The sequence below is a fragment of the Schistosoma mansoni genome, chromosome W, assembly GCF_000237925.1.
Source record: "Schistosoma mansoni strain Puerto Rico chromosome W, complete genome".
NCBI lineage: Eukaryota > Metazoa > Platyhelminthes > Trematoda > Strigeidida > Schistosomatidae > Schistosoma > Schistosoma mansoni.
In genome coordinates, this window is record NC_031502.1 from 13,652,885 (window position 1) to 13,667,933 (window position 15,049).

A 15,049-nucleotide genomic window follows, 5' to 3' on the forward strand; every position below is an offset into this window, starting at 1 on the left:
TTCAATTGACTCACGCTTTCTACTATGAAACTACAATTTGTTTTTTTGGTCAAGAATGAAGGAATCGAAAAGCATATATGTATATCTTGTCGTACATCAATATAGATTTATAGAATTTCAGTGATGGTCTTCACCACTAATTAACTTTACCTGAAGAAATATTAAAAATTATCAAAACTATTATGCTCTGAGGATAACGCAGATGATGAAATAAACCAATTAGAGAATACATCAAGAAACAATGGCCAACTGGATAAAGATAGAGCAAATTATGACAATCAGCATTGAGACCCTTTTCCTGAACTCATCATAACACGTTAAAAGGTTGTTTAATGCCTCCAAGTTACATATGGTCTTGTAAAATAAATCATTAATTACATAATTAATCAAGGACAGGTTAGTCATGATAGACCCTCATATGTTTACATACTAATTTAACTGCTCCTGTGGAGCTATTCATACAGGCTGTACCTAGAGGTCATTATCCTTACGTGTTCGTAAACATGTACCTGCATAGTTGGGAAAAGGCGTCACGAAATATATTAACAGCGCTGTCCTTTTTCACTTGGTATTTGGTAAATATACTGAAATAGATGGAGTTTTCTCTTTTTGTATCAAGTTCCAGACAATCTGCATAAGGAAGCAAGAATACGATTATTCTATATAGCTGAAACCATCAAATTACCTCTAGAAGACCTAACTTATATGAACAAAAGAGGTTCCTTCAGCCTCTGTGTTTACTCTGATCTACGACTGAGATATTACATAATCAAACTGGACACTGAAAACCATTCACTTCTTAATTCTTTTTTGTTGATATCTTCACTGTCTCATTTGTAGTCTACGTATTCCTCTCTTCCAATGAACAGGAATTTCTTTCCATAATTATCTTAACAACACCTCTCTTATTAAATATTATATCCACACAAAGTCATCCTTATTATTCTCAATATCATCACTAATATTATTAATTTCATTAACTAGAATAAATCCTCCTACTATACACTTTATTTATACCATTTATTTTATGATTGGATTGATTGTAATCTGATAACTTACAACGAATCATCCTAACATTTTGTATATAATCTCCCCGATTTGCAAATGACAAATTTCCGAAGTATTTATGCTTTGACAGATAAAAAAGCTCACTTTTAACATATCATATTGTCTTGCTTTTGCCTTGTAACACAATAGTTACTGACGTATAACTGTTTACTTCAATTTTTCTGTTTTTTATCGAATAAATGTAGAGTAACCCTGACAGTATATACTTTTATTTACCATAAATGTCGAAACATAATAACCTTGATAATTCATGATTTTAAATGTGAGGAAATACATTCAATTCGAAGTCAATTCCTTCTCAAAACCTGATACTTACTCACATTGCATCACATCTTTACAGGACTTACATTTTTCACTAGATATTTCCGCGCTACTTATGAGTAAGTCCAAATAAATAGATTATTTTTTATATATCCTTTATAAATTATATTGTATACCTCAAGCAAAAAACCAATTATGTTCTGTCTGATTAAATCTATGGTCTGGTTTACTCTATATGAGCTGACAAACCATTCAGAATGTGAAAGCTGTAAAAATGTAAAATATCAGTAAAAATGGAATTTACGATAACAAACACATAAGCAATAGGTCTTTATATTGGTAAAGCCTTGTGTAACATTGACGTTTCCTGCAAACAAACAAGCGAAAGACATTTAAAGCAGAACAATACAGACAGACCAAAAGATTCGTGCTACTTTATTAGGGTTCAATCACTTACAAGAAAGCCGATCACCTAACAGAATCCATTCGTAAAGTTCCCTTTCTCTAAGCTCATTGGAAACATAAAACGTACAAAATCACATAGGGAAACTTGTTTTAAGTTCTCTCTCTCAGTTCAGAAATGTGAAATGAGATACTTTTTAGTCAACCTTACAAAATCCGTTGAGAGATTCGTTGTACGATCATTATTCTAATATTTTATATGAATTTATTGATATACAAACTAAGATGCACGTAATGTTATCACTAATCTAAATAACAGCAATAGATATATCTTCTGTCTGGTACAGTACTCTACATACTACGTTTATTGACTCATCGTCTTGCCTTGATACATTGCCCGACTTCAGCAAGCTGTGTGCCATGAGCTTCGTGATAACGACCAAACAAAAGATTGATAAAATAGCTTTGGAAATCGGACATGTATTTGAATGACTAATGAATATTGGGATGAGGGATCTGTAGTATCATGGTTGGTATCTTAAGTACTGAGTTATTTGTCAGTATGTCACAGAGAAAGCTACAGATTAAAAATTATTTCTGGTTAAACGGTAACATACTTACAAGTACTAGAACTGGATTCCCGATTCTTTATCAGGTAATCTGAATTACTTGGAGCAGTACCAGGAATCTAAAATCCGACAATTCACTAACTATTCCAAAAATCGACTACTGACTAGTGCCCTGATATAGTATACGTGTGCAATATCATGTTAAAATAAAAAATCAGTAATATTATTCACAGTTTTGTATTCCTTAGTGTACTCAGTAAAAATAATAGTGTAAATCAAGTCAATACAAATAGTAAACACTATTACATGTATCATGTCAAAAAATACTTAGTGTAACTCGATATTTCAGAACCAGTTCATGTACTCAATCCCAAGCAAAACAATTTTTTATCAGCGCCAATGATACTATTCTCCAACTCCGCGAATACATTGAATGAGGTCCGAACCTGCAATATAATCTTTTAACCATCTAACTATCGCTTCACAGAAAAACCACAAACAACTCATTTTTTTGACAAAAAAACTGAATAATAATAATCTAGTTTAGTATCATGCTACACCATGTAAATGAAGTAATAACGAATTGCTATCTGGTATGAAATTTTCTATCAAACCCTATCTACTTTTTACTCAAAGTATTTTAATGATGGAGCCTTTAGAGAAAGAATCTGGGAACTGGACGTAATTCCATCTGACTGATCCCGATCACTGATTGTACCAGTCTATAAGAAAGGACAAAAGTCCTCCTGTGACATTCACACAGGGATCAGTTTGACTAATATAGTGTCTAAAATATTAGCTTCAATAATACGTGGACGTCAAACCAAAGCTCGTGAAGAGCAGACTAGAGAGAACCAGGCTAGTTTTCGACCTGGACATGGTTGTATAGACCAGATATTCACACTACGTCAGGTCTTAGAACATAGACATACATTCAGACGTCCCACAATAGTAGTATTTCTTGACCTTAAGGCGGCATTGGACTCAGTTGACCGTGAGGTTCTATGGCAGGTTTTGTCACTGAAAGAAGTACCAAAAGAGTACATCGACCTCATAAAGGCTCTCTACTCGAACACAACTGATCGAGTTAGAGCTTATGGCGAATTGTCATCACAATTGATTACCTCAAGTGGTGTTCGTCAGGGCTGTCCACTCTCGCCATTCTTGATTAACTTTGTCGTTGACATGCTTTTAGAGATAACACTTTGATCATCTAAATCTCCAGGAGTTGAACTTTTACCAGGAGGCTCACTTGTTGACTTAGAATACGCCGATGACATAGTTTTATTTGGTGAAGACTCTGACAACATGCAGAGTCTTCTAACCACTATAAGCAACTATGCATCTTCAAACCCTAATCTTTCGAATTACTGCTTATACTCTCACTACTTCTACCACTATGGGATTTGAATCGACAACTGCATCTCTGTGCTAATGTGGTATGGCAACTCGAACTGATGTACGTACGTACGAAGTTCTACGTTGTGACTGACTGACTGACTTTAGAGAAAGTATCTACTCATCGGGTTTCTCAAAAGCAATAAGATATAAGATTAGATAACTAATGTAAATTATTTTCAAATTAAGTATATTCCCAAAAAAGATTAACTTCAATTACTTCCATTTTGTACTTTATTTAATGACAAAACACTATTACCGGGAAATAATAATGAGTCTACCTTGATTCTCTACAATACACAAACAAGCACATAATAACTATTGATTTAATTTGTATTAATTATCAGAAGGGGTTTTGTGGAGATTTAGTATTTTTCATTTGTATTGTATTTAATTTGTATTGTCGAATAAAAAAAATAATATAGGAGGACATTGTTTGCACTTATTTCAATAAGTTATTTTCTGATTCGTAGAAAAGTTAATTTGTAAATCAATAAAATCTTGTTTCTTTTATAACACATTAAGATACTAAGAGTATTTTTTTAAGGTCAATGGTGTTGAAATAAAGTTAACAATCGTTTTTAGCTTTTATTATTTACAATATTCAAGCTTGTCATCGTCTATTAGATGAACAAGAATAGAATGAATACTCGTAGAGTTCATTCACCTCGAACAAAAGATGTTATTTACTGGTAAGTGTTACTATTCTTTGATGATGATGATTTATATTATTTACTACTTATTGTTAATTACTTAAAATACATTGATCTTAATTCGTAAGTCAAGATTTCCACTTATCATTACTAAGCCTAAACAATAGATAGATGCTAGTAACTTTATGAAGCTATTCCCTACTTTAAGATTAGAATAGGAGTTATTTAACATTTGGAATAGAAAAACCATACTTTATTCCTTTAAAAAACATAAGGGTGTATATCATATCGGCTACCATTTTAATAACCAGAATTATGTAAGCATTAAGGATTTTATCAGAAATTAGATGAATATAAAATAGTCTGCTCTAATAAATTATTTCAATAAATATAAAGTCAAAACATTAGATTCAATAGTAAAGTAATAAAATCAAGAATTTAAAATGAGTATATTAGTTCTATTACAAAGTAACTTTTTAGTGGTTTTAATAGTTGTTATCATTAATTAACATCACCCTAACAATCACTGAAAATGAATACTTTTCAATTCTTAACTTTTTGAACTTATGATTAAGTGTATGTTATTAGAAGTTCCCATTCCTTTTAAGCAGACTTTGTGAAATTTTAAAGTAAGTCTTAATTTATAATATACTGACGTAACTTCTTTGGTAGATAAACGTAAATTTATATGAATAGTTGTAAGTAAAATATACAGGGCGCCTATTCATATCAAGATACCTAAGCTAACTTATCTTTTTACATAGGATAATCAGTTCTGTGCTTAGATTTCTACTTAATCCTACCGCAGTATCATTACCTTAAAAGATGCGATGAAGAAAACTTGGATATCTGTAAACTGTAGTTTTCACTTGTTCAGTACTGAGCAATGAGTTTTTCCGAATGCCTTTTCTTTCATAAGCATTTTTTAGTGTTTTGCGATCCCTTATCCATTTTACCGGTAGTAAAGTGGTTTTGACCAATACCTTCTATGACAGACTAGGTAAATGTTAATGGAATTCATATATGATCCATTTTATGTAATCTTATAATAAATTAACCGTTGAGATGACAAGTCTCCTTTTTGTTGTAAGGCAATATCAAGAATGTTAAGGACGGTAATCATAGTCGCGAACGATACATATGAAAAACATATATTCTTATTATCTACCTGGCAGATACCAACAAATTGGCACACATGCTCGATTAGGTTCCTTTATCTCATCCCGTGGAATTTCATCAAAGCTAAGATTCAACATCAATACCAAATACTTTCTGAGCTCTTTCCTTTGAGGAGTTATTTACTGTCTCATATTCGAAAGCCGTTTAGTGTTGTCTAACATATCATATACTGATAATTGTCATTATTAGTAGTAGTTGTTGTTATTGTTGTTGTGGTTTTTACTTAGCCAGTTTGCAATGAAAAATGTAAACCCTATGTGACTTTCTGTTTCATAAAAGCTGTAATTCATTGAAAACCTAAATCGATCATTTATTTTTAAAATTCTTATTAGGCGCTATCATTGGAAAAACTCGGATCCTGTTATGATAGCTAGAAGAATCGGGACAATAAATTGGGTTCTTTTGCGTGATAAGGTGATTGGTGATATTTTCATTTTACTTATTATTGTCAAACATTTTATGTTATGAAATAAAATTATTAGTTAATTGTATGATTTCAGGAAGCATTGTCTAGTTTGAATTACTGGGAACAAACAAAACTAACGTGCACTGGATCCCCGCCTACTTTCATGTATGTATATTGCTTAAGAATTCCAAAACAAGGTTTCTTATTATAATGAATTTGAACATAAGATTTTGATAGAAATAGACATTTAAAGATTTGGTATAATCAGTCAATATTCTTAGATAATTTGCATATCATATGCAGTGTTACATTTTCTTAAAGTGAAATGAAGTAGATAAGACGAATAAATTGATAATGAGACCACTTCAATTCTTCAGTTAGTTTCAAAAATAGTAAGAAATTGACACAAATGTGGTTGCTTCACTTCTCAACACATCGAAATGATTAAAAATATCAAATAATACCTTACACTTTCAGCTAAATGAAATGAATGATAGACATCAGAAAGAAACCAACCCGCATACCATGCGCGCTCAGATTATTGCATCGCAGTTACAAAATATGTCAAGAGAAACAACAATAGCTGATACAAAACATGAAGATGGCTTTGAAAAATGTACAAAGGAAATAAGTAGAGAATCTATTGATCATAAAGGTGGTCCATACACCAAAGGAATGACACCAGAAGAACGGAAGCAGTTTTTCAGAACAAAATTAAATCAGAAAGCTCGTGAAGGTTTTAGATTTTGGGTAACCGAACGGCCAAAACCAACAAAATGTAAGTGCAAACATTTATCGGTACTGATATATACATTAGGCAGTATTCATCTATAAAATAATGTATTCCTACATGTGTATTATTATACTTTGATATATTTGTAGTGTATTTCCAATGAAAGAGTGTTAAATTAAAGCTAGAATATATGTTACCCTAGGCAATGGTTAAGAGAGAGTTTAGATCAAATAAAATACATTTGAATGTAATTTCGTCGGTTATTGGTTGTCAAAACTGATTATTCGTAAGAACAAATAAAATGTAATCATTGAAAGAGTGTGGTCTGAATGTGAACTAGGTCAATGGATATATCTTGTCACAAAGTATAAAAAGGATTTTATCAGCTTCTAGTTTGCATTTAAGTCGGATATTTGGTATTGTACATTCTGAACGTGTATATTCTTAGGAGTCGGAAAATTATCCGTAACAATTTATGTTATCATCTAAAATTTGTCTTCATAATTACATGCAAAGGGAAATTTTAGCAATACAGTTAGCTCACCAACCTCATCCATTAAAATACTAGTAGCTGAATATTTCGAACATCTAACATATTTATCTTGAGACTTGATCCATTCTATTCACACAATGATATTCAAAAGCACTAAAGCAGATTAGTAATTCCTGTGTGGAGCATGCAAATTATATTCGCATATACAAGTAGAATTTAGCAGAAATCAGAAGTGGAATGCCTGTAAGCAGAAGATTGAATTAAGAAAGCAGGGAGTGTGATGAACGAAGACTTAAGTGGGGGAGAACCAAATTGTTGTCAACACAAAACTACAAAATATCTTGGCAAAATATGAGGACCATACACTGAATACTTCATTTGCAAACTTCCATCATTTGTCCTTCACACTCTGTATTATTCTTCCAGTCCACAATTTTTTTCTGTCTCCCTTTCTATTCTCCTCAACTCGATCTTCTTAGCTTTCTGTTGCCAGGTTTTCCACTTCCGATTGGTGCTACATACTACTTATATATTTCAATATAAATAGTTTACACTACAGAAGGACAACTGAATGAAGATATGCAAATAATGTATTTATTGTATAGTTATTATATTTTACGAAGACACTCTGTAATTTTGCATTAAACGATAAATTGGTTATCCCCATCACGTCTTCGTTCACCACACCTTATTATTTCTAACAGTTAGCTAATTTCTTCCTGAGCATCCAACTTGTAACTTAATTTTGTAAAAAGTTATTTCTCCAAAAACCAGCCTATGCCAATTAGATATATAAGTAACACTCAACGAGCAAAGAAGACTTTTATTCCTGCCATGACAGTCAGCAGCAATATGAATTCTGACAATACATCTCCATCTCCTTCTCAAGTGAGCGGAACGTTTCCGCCAAATCTTGTAAAACATGAAAACTTGGTGGACTTAGCACCACCTACATCTTTTGAATAGGTAAGTTTGGATGTAGGAACGACTGGTATACACTTTAACGCTAAAATACATCAGCTTTTGATATATCTTTTGCAGAAAATAACTGACGCAGAAATAGTCGATTCGCTCATGTCACTTAAATAATGACAATAGATACCAAACTATATTTTCTAGATTTCGGTGAAATCAGAACTCGTAATGAAAAGCTTTTAACCATTACAAATAGACAATAAGTAGTAACCACTGAAATCTAAACAAAAAGTAAAGGAGTATCTGTTGCCATCTCTTCACATGGCTTAGTCTTTAGCTATTATGATTTCTCGCAAGCAATGATAATATAAATCATGATTAATGAAACCAAACCTTTGACAAGTTCGTCTTCAAACTCCATACTGGTGAAATTACATGGACTAGCTAAGCATAATAATTTACATGGAAACAGAAAAAAAAACTAAAAACCATTACTCTAACGTGAAAGCGTTTCTCAAATCTGCCTGTAGAACTATCATGTTGAGTACGTTTTATCTACCGATTTGCTTGGGGCACAACTTGTTATTAGAAAACATAAGCTCAAAGCTTCAAATCGGGATGAATATGACAAAATCCAGTTACATTTCCTATCCAACAGGTCTATTGATCTTTTAACTATAACTATCCGAATCAACTACTCTTGAGAATTTTGATTCGTAGTTTCCATTTTGTTTTTACGTAACAAATAAACGAAAGGCATGACTCCACACGTCAGTATGCACCTCGATGTAAACCAGATGACAGTAGAATTGGTATATGTAAAATCAACCATTCATGTTCTGAGAATCCAACATAAACTACCAATCTTATCCTTAACCATACCTAAACCTTTCTATATGAAATAAATTCCGCCACTATTAATATATTAATAAAATAATTCTCATGCCTTTTCGACAATTACTGTTTTATTCTTTCAGTTGGCCATTACTCAATGGGAGCCAAATACACTTTCCTCGGGTTATGCAATGCCCCGAGAAGTTGAATATTTCATTGTATTGTACTGTTGGTTTCTAATAAAATACACTCAATTCCTTTTTAGTAAAATGTGCTAATGTTAAATAAACAACTACGCGCAAACGCAGCCTTAATTTACTACTTGAATTGGAAAAAATGACTAAATGAAACTAGAACTTATAGTAGAATATTCATCAGCATACATTTACCAAAAATTAACCTCAAAGACGAAAGAGTGATTGGACTGATATTACACAAATCTGAAATTGGTTGGATGTTAACTGCTCAGGCAACTAACTAATTTAATTTTCATTAACTTTATTAGGTCTAACAACCAGCTCTTTTTTTAGTCAATGAAGAGTAGAGAAAAAATGGGTTCAGGGTACACGAGACGTATTACACAATAAACTGACCTCAATGAAGACTGGTCACAGTAAGATAAACTCAACAAATGTTTTCATTTGATACATGAGGTCATATCTCTCAGTGTAACTGGATTTTACTGGTCCAAACGTGATTGTCAGAAGAGATTCGACACACATGATTAAGCTTGTTCCTTTAAAGCAAAACTATGAACTCTCCACTTGAATTTATATTATGAGGCTTGAATAAGTATTAATCCATTTAAGCTATAGGCGTAACAAGTTCTTTGGCCTCGATGTGTAAATTAAACAATTATCAATAAAAATCATAAACATAATCTACACTTTAAATTAAAATGAGATTGACTATGAAGTCAAGTCACCGTGGTAGGATTTGTAATAAATGTTTCAGCGTGAATTTACCACAGAACATTAAGAGGAAAATTATAAAGGTCGTAGGATCATACTCTTAACACCTACTAAAGAGGTACAACTGGAAAAGATGTTCCGTTGAAAATGGTTGGAGCATATCGTCAATCCCAACGCTCATATGAAAGTCTAACTTCCCATTCCTTGTATTCAACAAGAAACTTTTGAGTTAGACAATCAGTTACAAAAAGCTTTTCAAAGCACTCATTTTAAGTAACATATCCGATCACTGATGCGAAGTTGGTTCTAGAAGGATTTGTATTTTTTTATTGAGGAAATCACTATTGATCAATCTCGTATTTATAGTAATGTATCATGTCCAAATGAGACCAGACTGTTCTAGAGCTTAAAAAACAACTAAATGTGAGTTAAACACTCTCGAAACTCCGTACGTTTTTGGTCAAAGCAATTAAAATTGCCTCATTTCATCACAAAAATACTGTGTTGAGAGAATAATCCTGTTAATTCGGTCTTATATTCGTAATCTACTTGATTGTAGGTGATTGAATACCTAAAAAACAAATCCCTATATTTTGAAAAATTCCCATATTGTGATTTAGAACATATATAAGCGAACAATATTGTTTTCGATTAGATCCTCATCAGGCTTTACTCTAATATACAGTAATATTCATATGGATATACGAAATTATTAAACCAATCAAGGCAGTTTATGAGTCAATGATAACAGTGGAATAGATTACATAATCAAAATTAATAATAAGTGAAAAGTACAAATTGATAGTGTAATGACAGGTGTACTAGTTGTGATAAGAATAATAAAAGGCTTGAATCAATGTTACATAATAGGAAAATAGGTCAATGATTAGAAAAATATAGACACTGAAATAACAATCATAGAAATTATAAGATTACGTAATAAAAAGTGTTCAGATAATTGGAAGCGAATATTAGAAAAATTATAAGTAAATAATTGATAGGGGGGTGAAGAAAAATAAACGAAGAGTATGGAAAATAAAATTATTTATTAAGGCCAAGGGAGGGATGAGGGTGTTACAAATTTCTTATGAACACAAAGACTTGGGTTGTTGGATCGAATTCCTATAGCTTCTGCTATGTGTAGGAGACGAGATCGAACCCCATAAGGAAAAGTAGTAGGAATACGATAAATAACTTTAAAAGACTGGTTTCTGTCAACTTCATGACCGCTATCAATCAAGTGTGAAAGAATCGAGCTCCGTATCGACTTGACCATACCTTTTCCTAACCACGAAGGGAGGTGTTCACTAACTCTTGGGTTCAGTTGTCTGGTAGTGCGCCCAATATAGCTTTCTCCACAGGAGCAGCTGAATTTATAGATACACATAGAATTGGCATAACCAGGCAACTTATCCTTTAGTTGGGGAATCACCATAGATCGTGTCGAGTAAGAAAGAAAGAGGTCGGCAGCATTAAACGTTCTCTTAACTGCTTTAGTCAGTCTATCCCGCAGATGAGGATCTAATCGAAAACAATATTGTTCGCTTATATATGTTGTTCTAAATCCCTATATATTAAACCCTGATATAGACAGGACTGTCATTGCGCTGAACTGAATTAGTTACAAGTCCATAATTATATTTTACAAAGGCCAAAATAAGGCATGTATTAATGAATTTGACAATGTTGTGTTAAAAATGATTACATATATTTTTTTCAAATGAACTAGTACTTACACAATAAATCAAGGATATGTTACGGATGATGGGCTCCTCCATGTGTGTATACCAATTTAACTGCTCCTGTGGAACTAGTTACATAGGCTGTACTCAAAGGGCTTCATCCTTGCGCATTCGTGAACATGTACCAGCATGGTTGGGAAAATGAGTTACCAAATACATCAACAGTACTATTTTTTCTCACTTGGTCGATAGTAAACGTCAGCTTTCTCTGTTTCATATCAAGTTCCGAAGAATTTATCTCAAGAAACTAGATTATAGCAACTCTACAAAGCTGAAGCCATCTGAATCAACTCCATAAAGGTTACATCCAGCCTTTATGTTTACCATGGCCTATAACTGGATCACCGGTTAGCTAAACTGGATATTATAAACCACTTATCCCTCCTCCCAATTCCTTTTGTCTTTGTATCTCTCATACTCTTCACCTTCATCTCGCCCGATTCACATAAACTCATTTTTATCTTAATTACCTTGGTAACACCTCCCTTATTACATATTACACACACACGACGATTTAATGATTATTGTTATTATATATGGTTGAAATCATGAGTCAATTGAAGCTAGACCACCATGGAAAACCTGTAAGCACTGGACGGCCGTTCCGTCCTATCGTGGGACTCCTGTTATCATTATTATTACCTCGATTAACAGGGTAGAATTTTCCTACTATGCATTTTATTCATACAATTCTTTTTGTCATAATACTATTATATTGATTATGACTTGACACTTAGATCCATTTTGATCTTAATCAAATGGCCTTTCTGATATACAACTAACATAATTTTGAAGTATCTATGTCGTAACAGATGCAAACGTTCACCATTTTTAACATAAAATATTGTCAAATTCATTAATACACACCTTATTTTTGGTCTTTTTAAAATGTAATTATGGACTTATAACTGCAGAGCCTGAGGATGAAGTTATTGAAAACAATTGTTCGCTCAAATATTCTTCATTTTTGAATTAGTTACCCACATGGAAATTATTGTAATAGTTAAGAAAATTATCTGCATATTTTACAGAAATCAATATAATCAAATGAATCATATATACAGATCGCAATAAACGGAACAGAACAGTTAACGTCTCTTCCCGATTCCTCGACTTTTCGGTCTTCCAGGACGTCCAACTTTATTCTTACGCTTTCCATGTTTTTTTCCATCTTTAGCTTTTTGCTGTCCACGTAAATCTGCTTTCATTCGTTTATCTACGATTTTGATTTTAGCCCCTTTTTGAGGTTTGGTGCCCCCGCTACGCGAACCAGCTTTTGTATTCACAACTACATGAAGAGGACGACGCTTCCTTTTCAACAGGCCAGCTTTCTTATATAGCCTAGGTATAGAAGTGGAAATAATAATTAAATGGTCACATACTAACGCAGTGAACTAAATTTACTGATGAGCAACTTAGGGGTTAAATACGTTAAACCCCTGAGTCAGTAAAATAAAAATTTATGAAAGGTACTAATTTTTCTACATATATCAACAACGGTGTGATAAATACGCTTACAGACAATCTTTGTATAAACAAGATGAATAAGGAATCTGATACGTAAGGACTAACAGTTGGATGCTTTTTAAATCAACTAATATGTTATTCAATTATCTAAAAGAAAGGTGCACTGTTAGTAAAGGTTCGCAATTTCCTGTTCATAACTGATGAACGAGTTAGTCGTTTGGTTAACGAGTTGGGAGCTTGAGGCTCAAGGTTATGGGTTCAATGCCGGGGTGAAAATACACTAAGCTGACGATTACTAAACGAGACGAAAGGCTTGTTCTGGATTCTACTGCTAGGCATATACCAAAATATACACTGGATGAAACTAAAGTGATATTAACTAGCTGAAAATCGAAGCAACTCAGCCATTAGGAACAGACCAATGTAATTGGTTTTAATTCACATTTGGGATCTGTAAGGGCTAGAGATGACACTCAGTTGTCCAGATGACAGAATGTGAGGCAGGATCCGAACGTGCGACCCAGGTGTTGAAAATCGAATGTTTAGACGACTAGTTTGGAGTTCTACAGTAGTTTCTAAAGGTTCTGTTACATATTTGTCTGGAGAGTTTATTTATTTATTTAAACACATAAATATTGGTACAAAAAAGCACCAGATATATATGCGCCGCACAAATCTCATTCGATTTGTGTGACGGCTGTGATACTCTCTAACTCCGCCTGTAGCTCCTCTGGGGGTTACTGCCGGTCCCAAGCCCGGGTAAAGGAGGAGGGTTGGGCATGGGGTTAGCGACCCCATCCCGTAGAAAATCAACTCGCTAAAAAAACGCTAACCAGAAAAAATCATTCAAACCTTTCAAACTCTGCCCTGGGAGTAGGAGGAATAATTATGACGTCTCATGATGAAAGCCGAGTTCCTTCGGAAGTCATGAGGCCGATGCACCTTCTAACAACCAGAGCGACAATTTTTATAGGTACATGGAATGTCCGAACAATGTGGGAGACCGGAAGAGTCTTCCAAATCGCTGCAGAAATGAGAAAATACAACCTGGAGGTTCTTGGAATCAGCGAAACACATTGGACGCAGGTTGGACAACAACGACTGTCTTCAGGAGAACTTCTGTTATACTCCGGTCATGAAGAAGAAAATGCCCCACATACACAAGGAGTTGCATTGATGCTGTCCAGAAAAGCACAAAATGCACTTATTGGATGGGAATCTAATGGACCAAGGATCATCAAAGCCTCCTTCAAAACAAAGAGAGAGGGCATTACAATGAACGTCATCCAATGCTATGCGCCTACCAATGACTACGATGAAGACGCTAAAGACCAATTCTACGATAGGCTGCAGTCGATCGTCGAGAAGTGCCCAACCAAGGACCTGACAATTCTGATGGGAGATCTCAATGCTAAGGTTGGAATGGACAACACTGGATACGAAGACGTCATGGGACAACATGGACTGGGAGAAAGGAACGAAAATGGTGAGAGATTTGCAAACCTATGTGCCTTCAATAAACTGGTAATAGGTGGCACCATATTCCCACACAAAAACATACACAAAGCCACTTGGATTTCACCGGATCACATTACACAGAATCAAATCGACCATATCTGCATCAACAAAAAGTTCAGGAGGACGATGGAGGATGTGAGAACCAGAAGAGGAGCTGATATAGCATCCGATCATCATTTGCTGGTCGCCAAGATGAAACTAAAACTCAAGAAGCAGTGGACAACGGCGCGGACAACATCACAAAAGTTTAATACGGCCTTTCTTCGAGATGCTGACAAACTCAACAAATTCAACATAGCCCTCAGCAACAGGTTCGAGACCTTTCATGATCTACTCAATGGAGAGGGGATACCATGGAGACAACTGGAAAGGATCAAGGAGGAATTGTTTCACATGTCAAGAGGTCTGGGCAAAAGAGCACATCACAGATGATCCTGTGGACCTGATAGATGAGCAGAGACAGAGGGCATCATTCGCGACAGACGAAAGCAGCCAGCGAT

General features: G+C 34.0%; 2 protein-coding genes across 2 annotated transcripts in view; one reads left to right on the forward strand and one right to left on the reverse strand.

Moving 5' to 3' along the window:
• Positions 1-4,340: 4,340 nt before the first annotated feature.
• On the forward strand, positions 4,341-8,128 carry Smp_146480 (hypothetical protein; the record flags this gene model as incomplete). The annotated part of the gene is made up of 4 exons (XM_018788628.1): positions 4,341-4,390; positions 5,863-5,944; positions 6,414-6,734; positions 7,937-8,128. The coding sequence occupies 4 exons, from the start codon at positions 4,341-4,343 to the stop codon at positions 8,126-8,128; spliced, it is 645 nt and encodes a 214-aa protein (XP_018654152.1).
• A 4,401-nt stretch (positions 8,129-12,529) lies between these two features.
• The window catches only part of Smp_045040 (putative ribosomal RNA methyltransferase), a 15,017-nt gene continuing 12,497 nt past the window's right edge, over positions 12,530-15,049 (reverse strand). Inside the window, exon 14 of the mRNA XM_018788629.1 lies at positions 12,530-12,905. Within this exon, the coding sequence (XP_018654153.1) occupies positions 12,653-12,905 (253 nt within the window). The 3' untranslated portion in view covers positions 12,530-12,652. The remainder of the gene's footprint in view (positions 12,906-15,049) is intronic.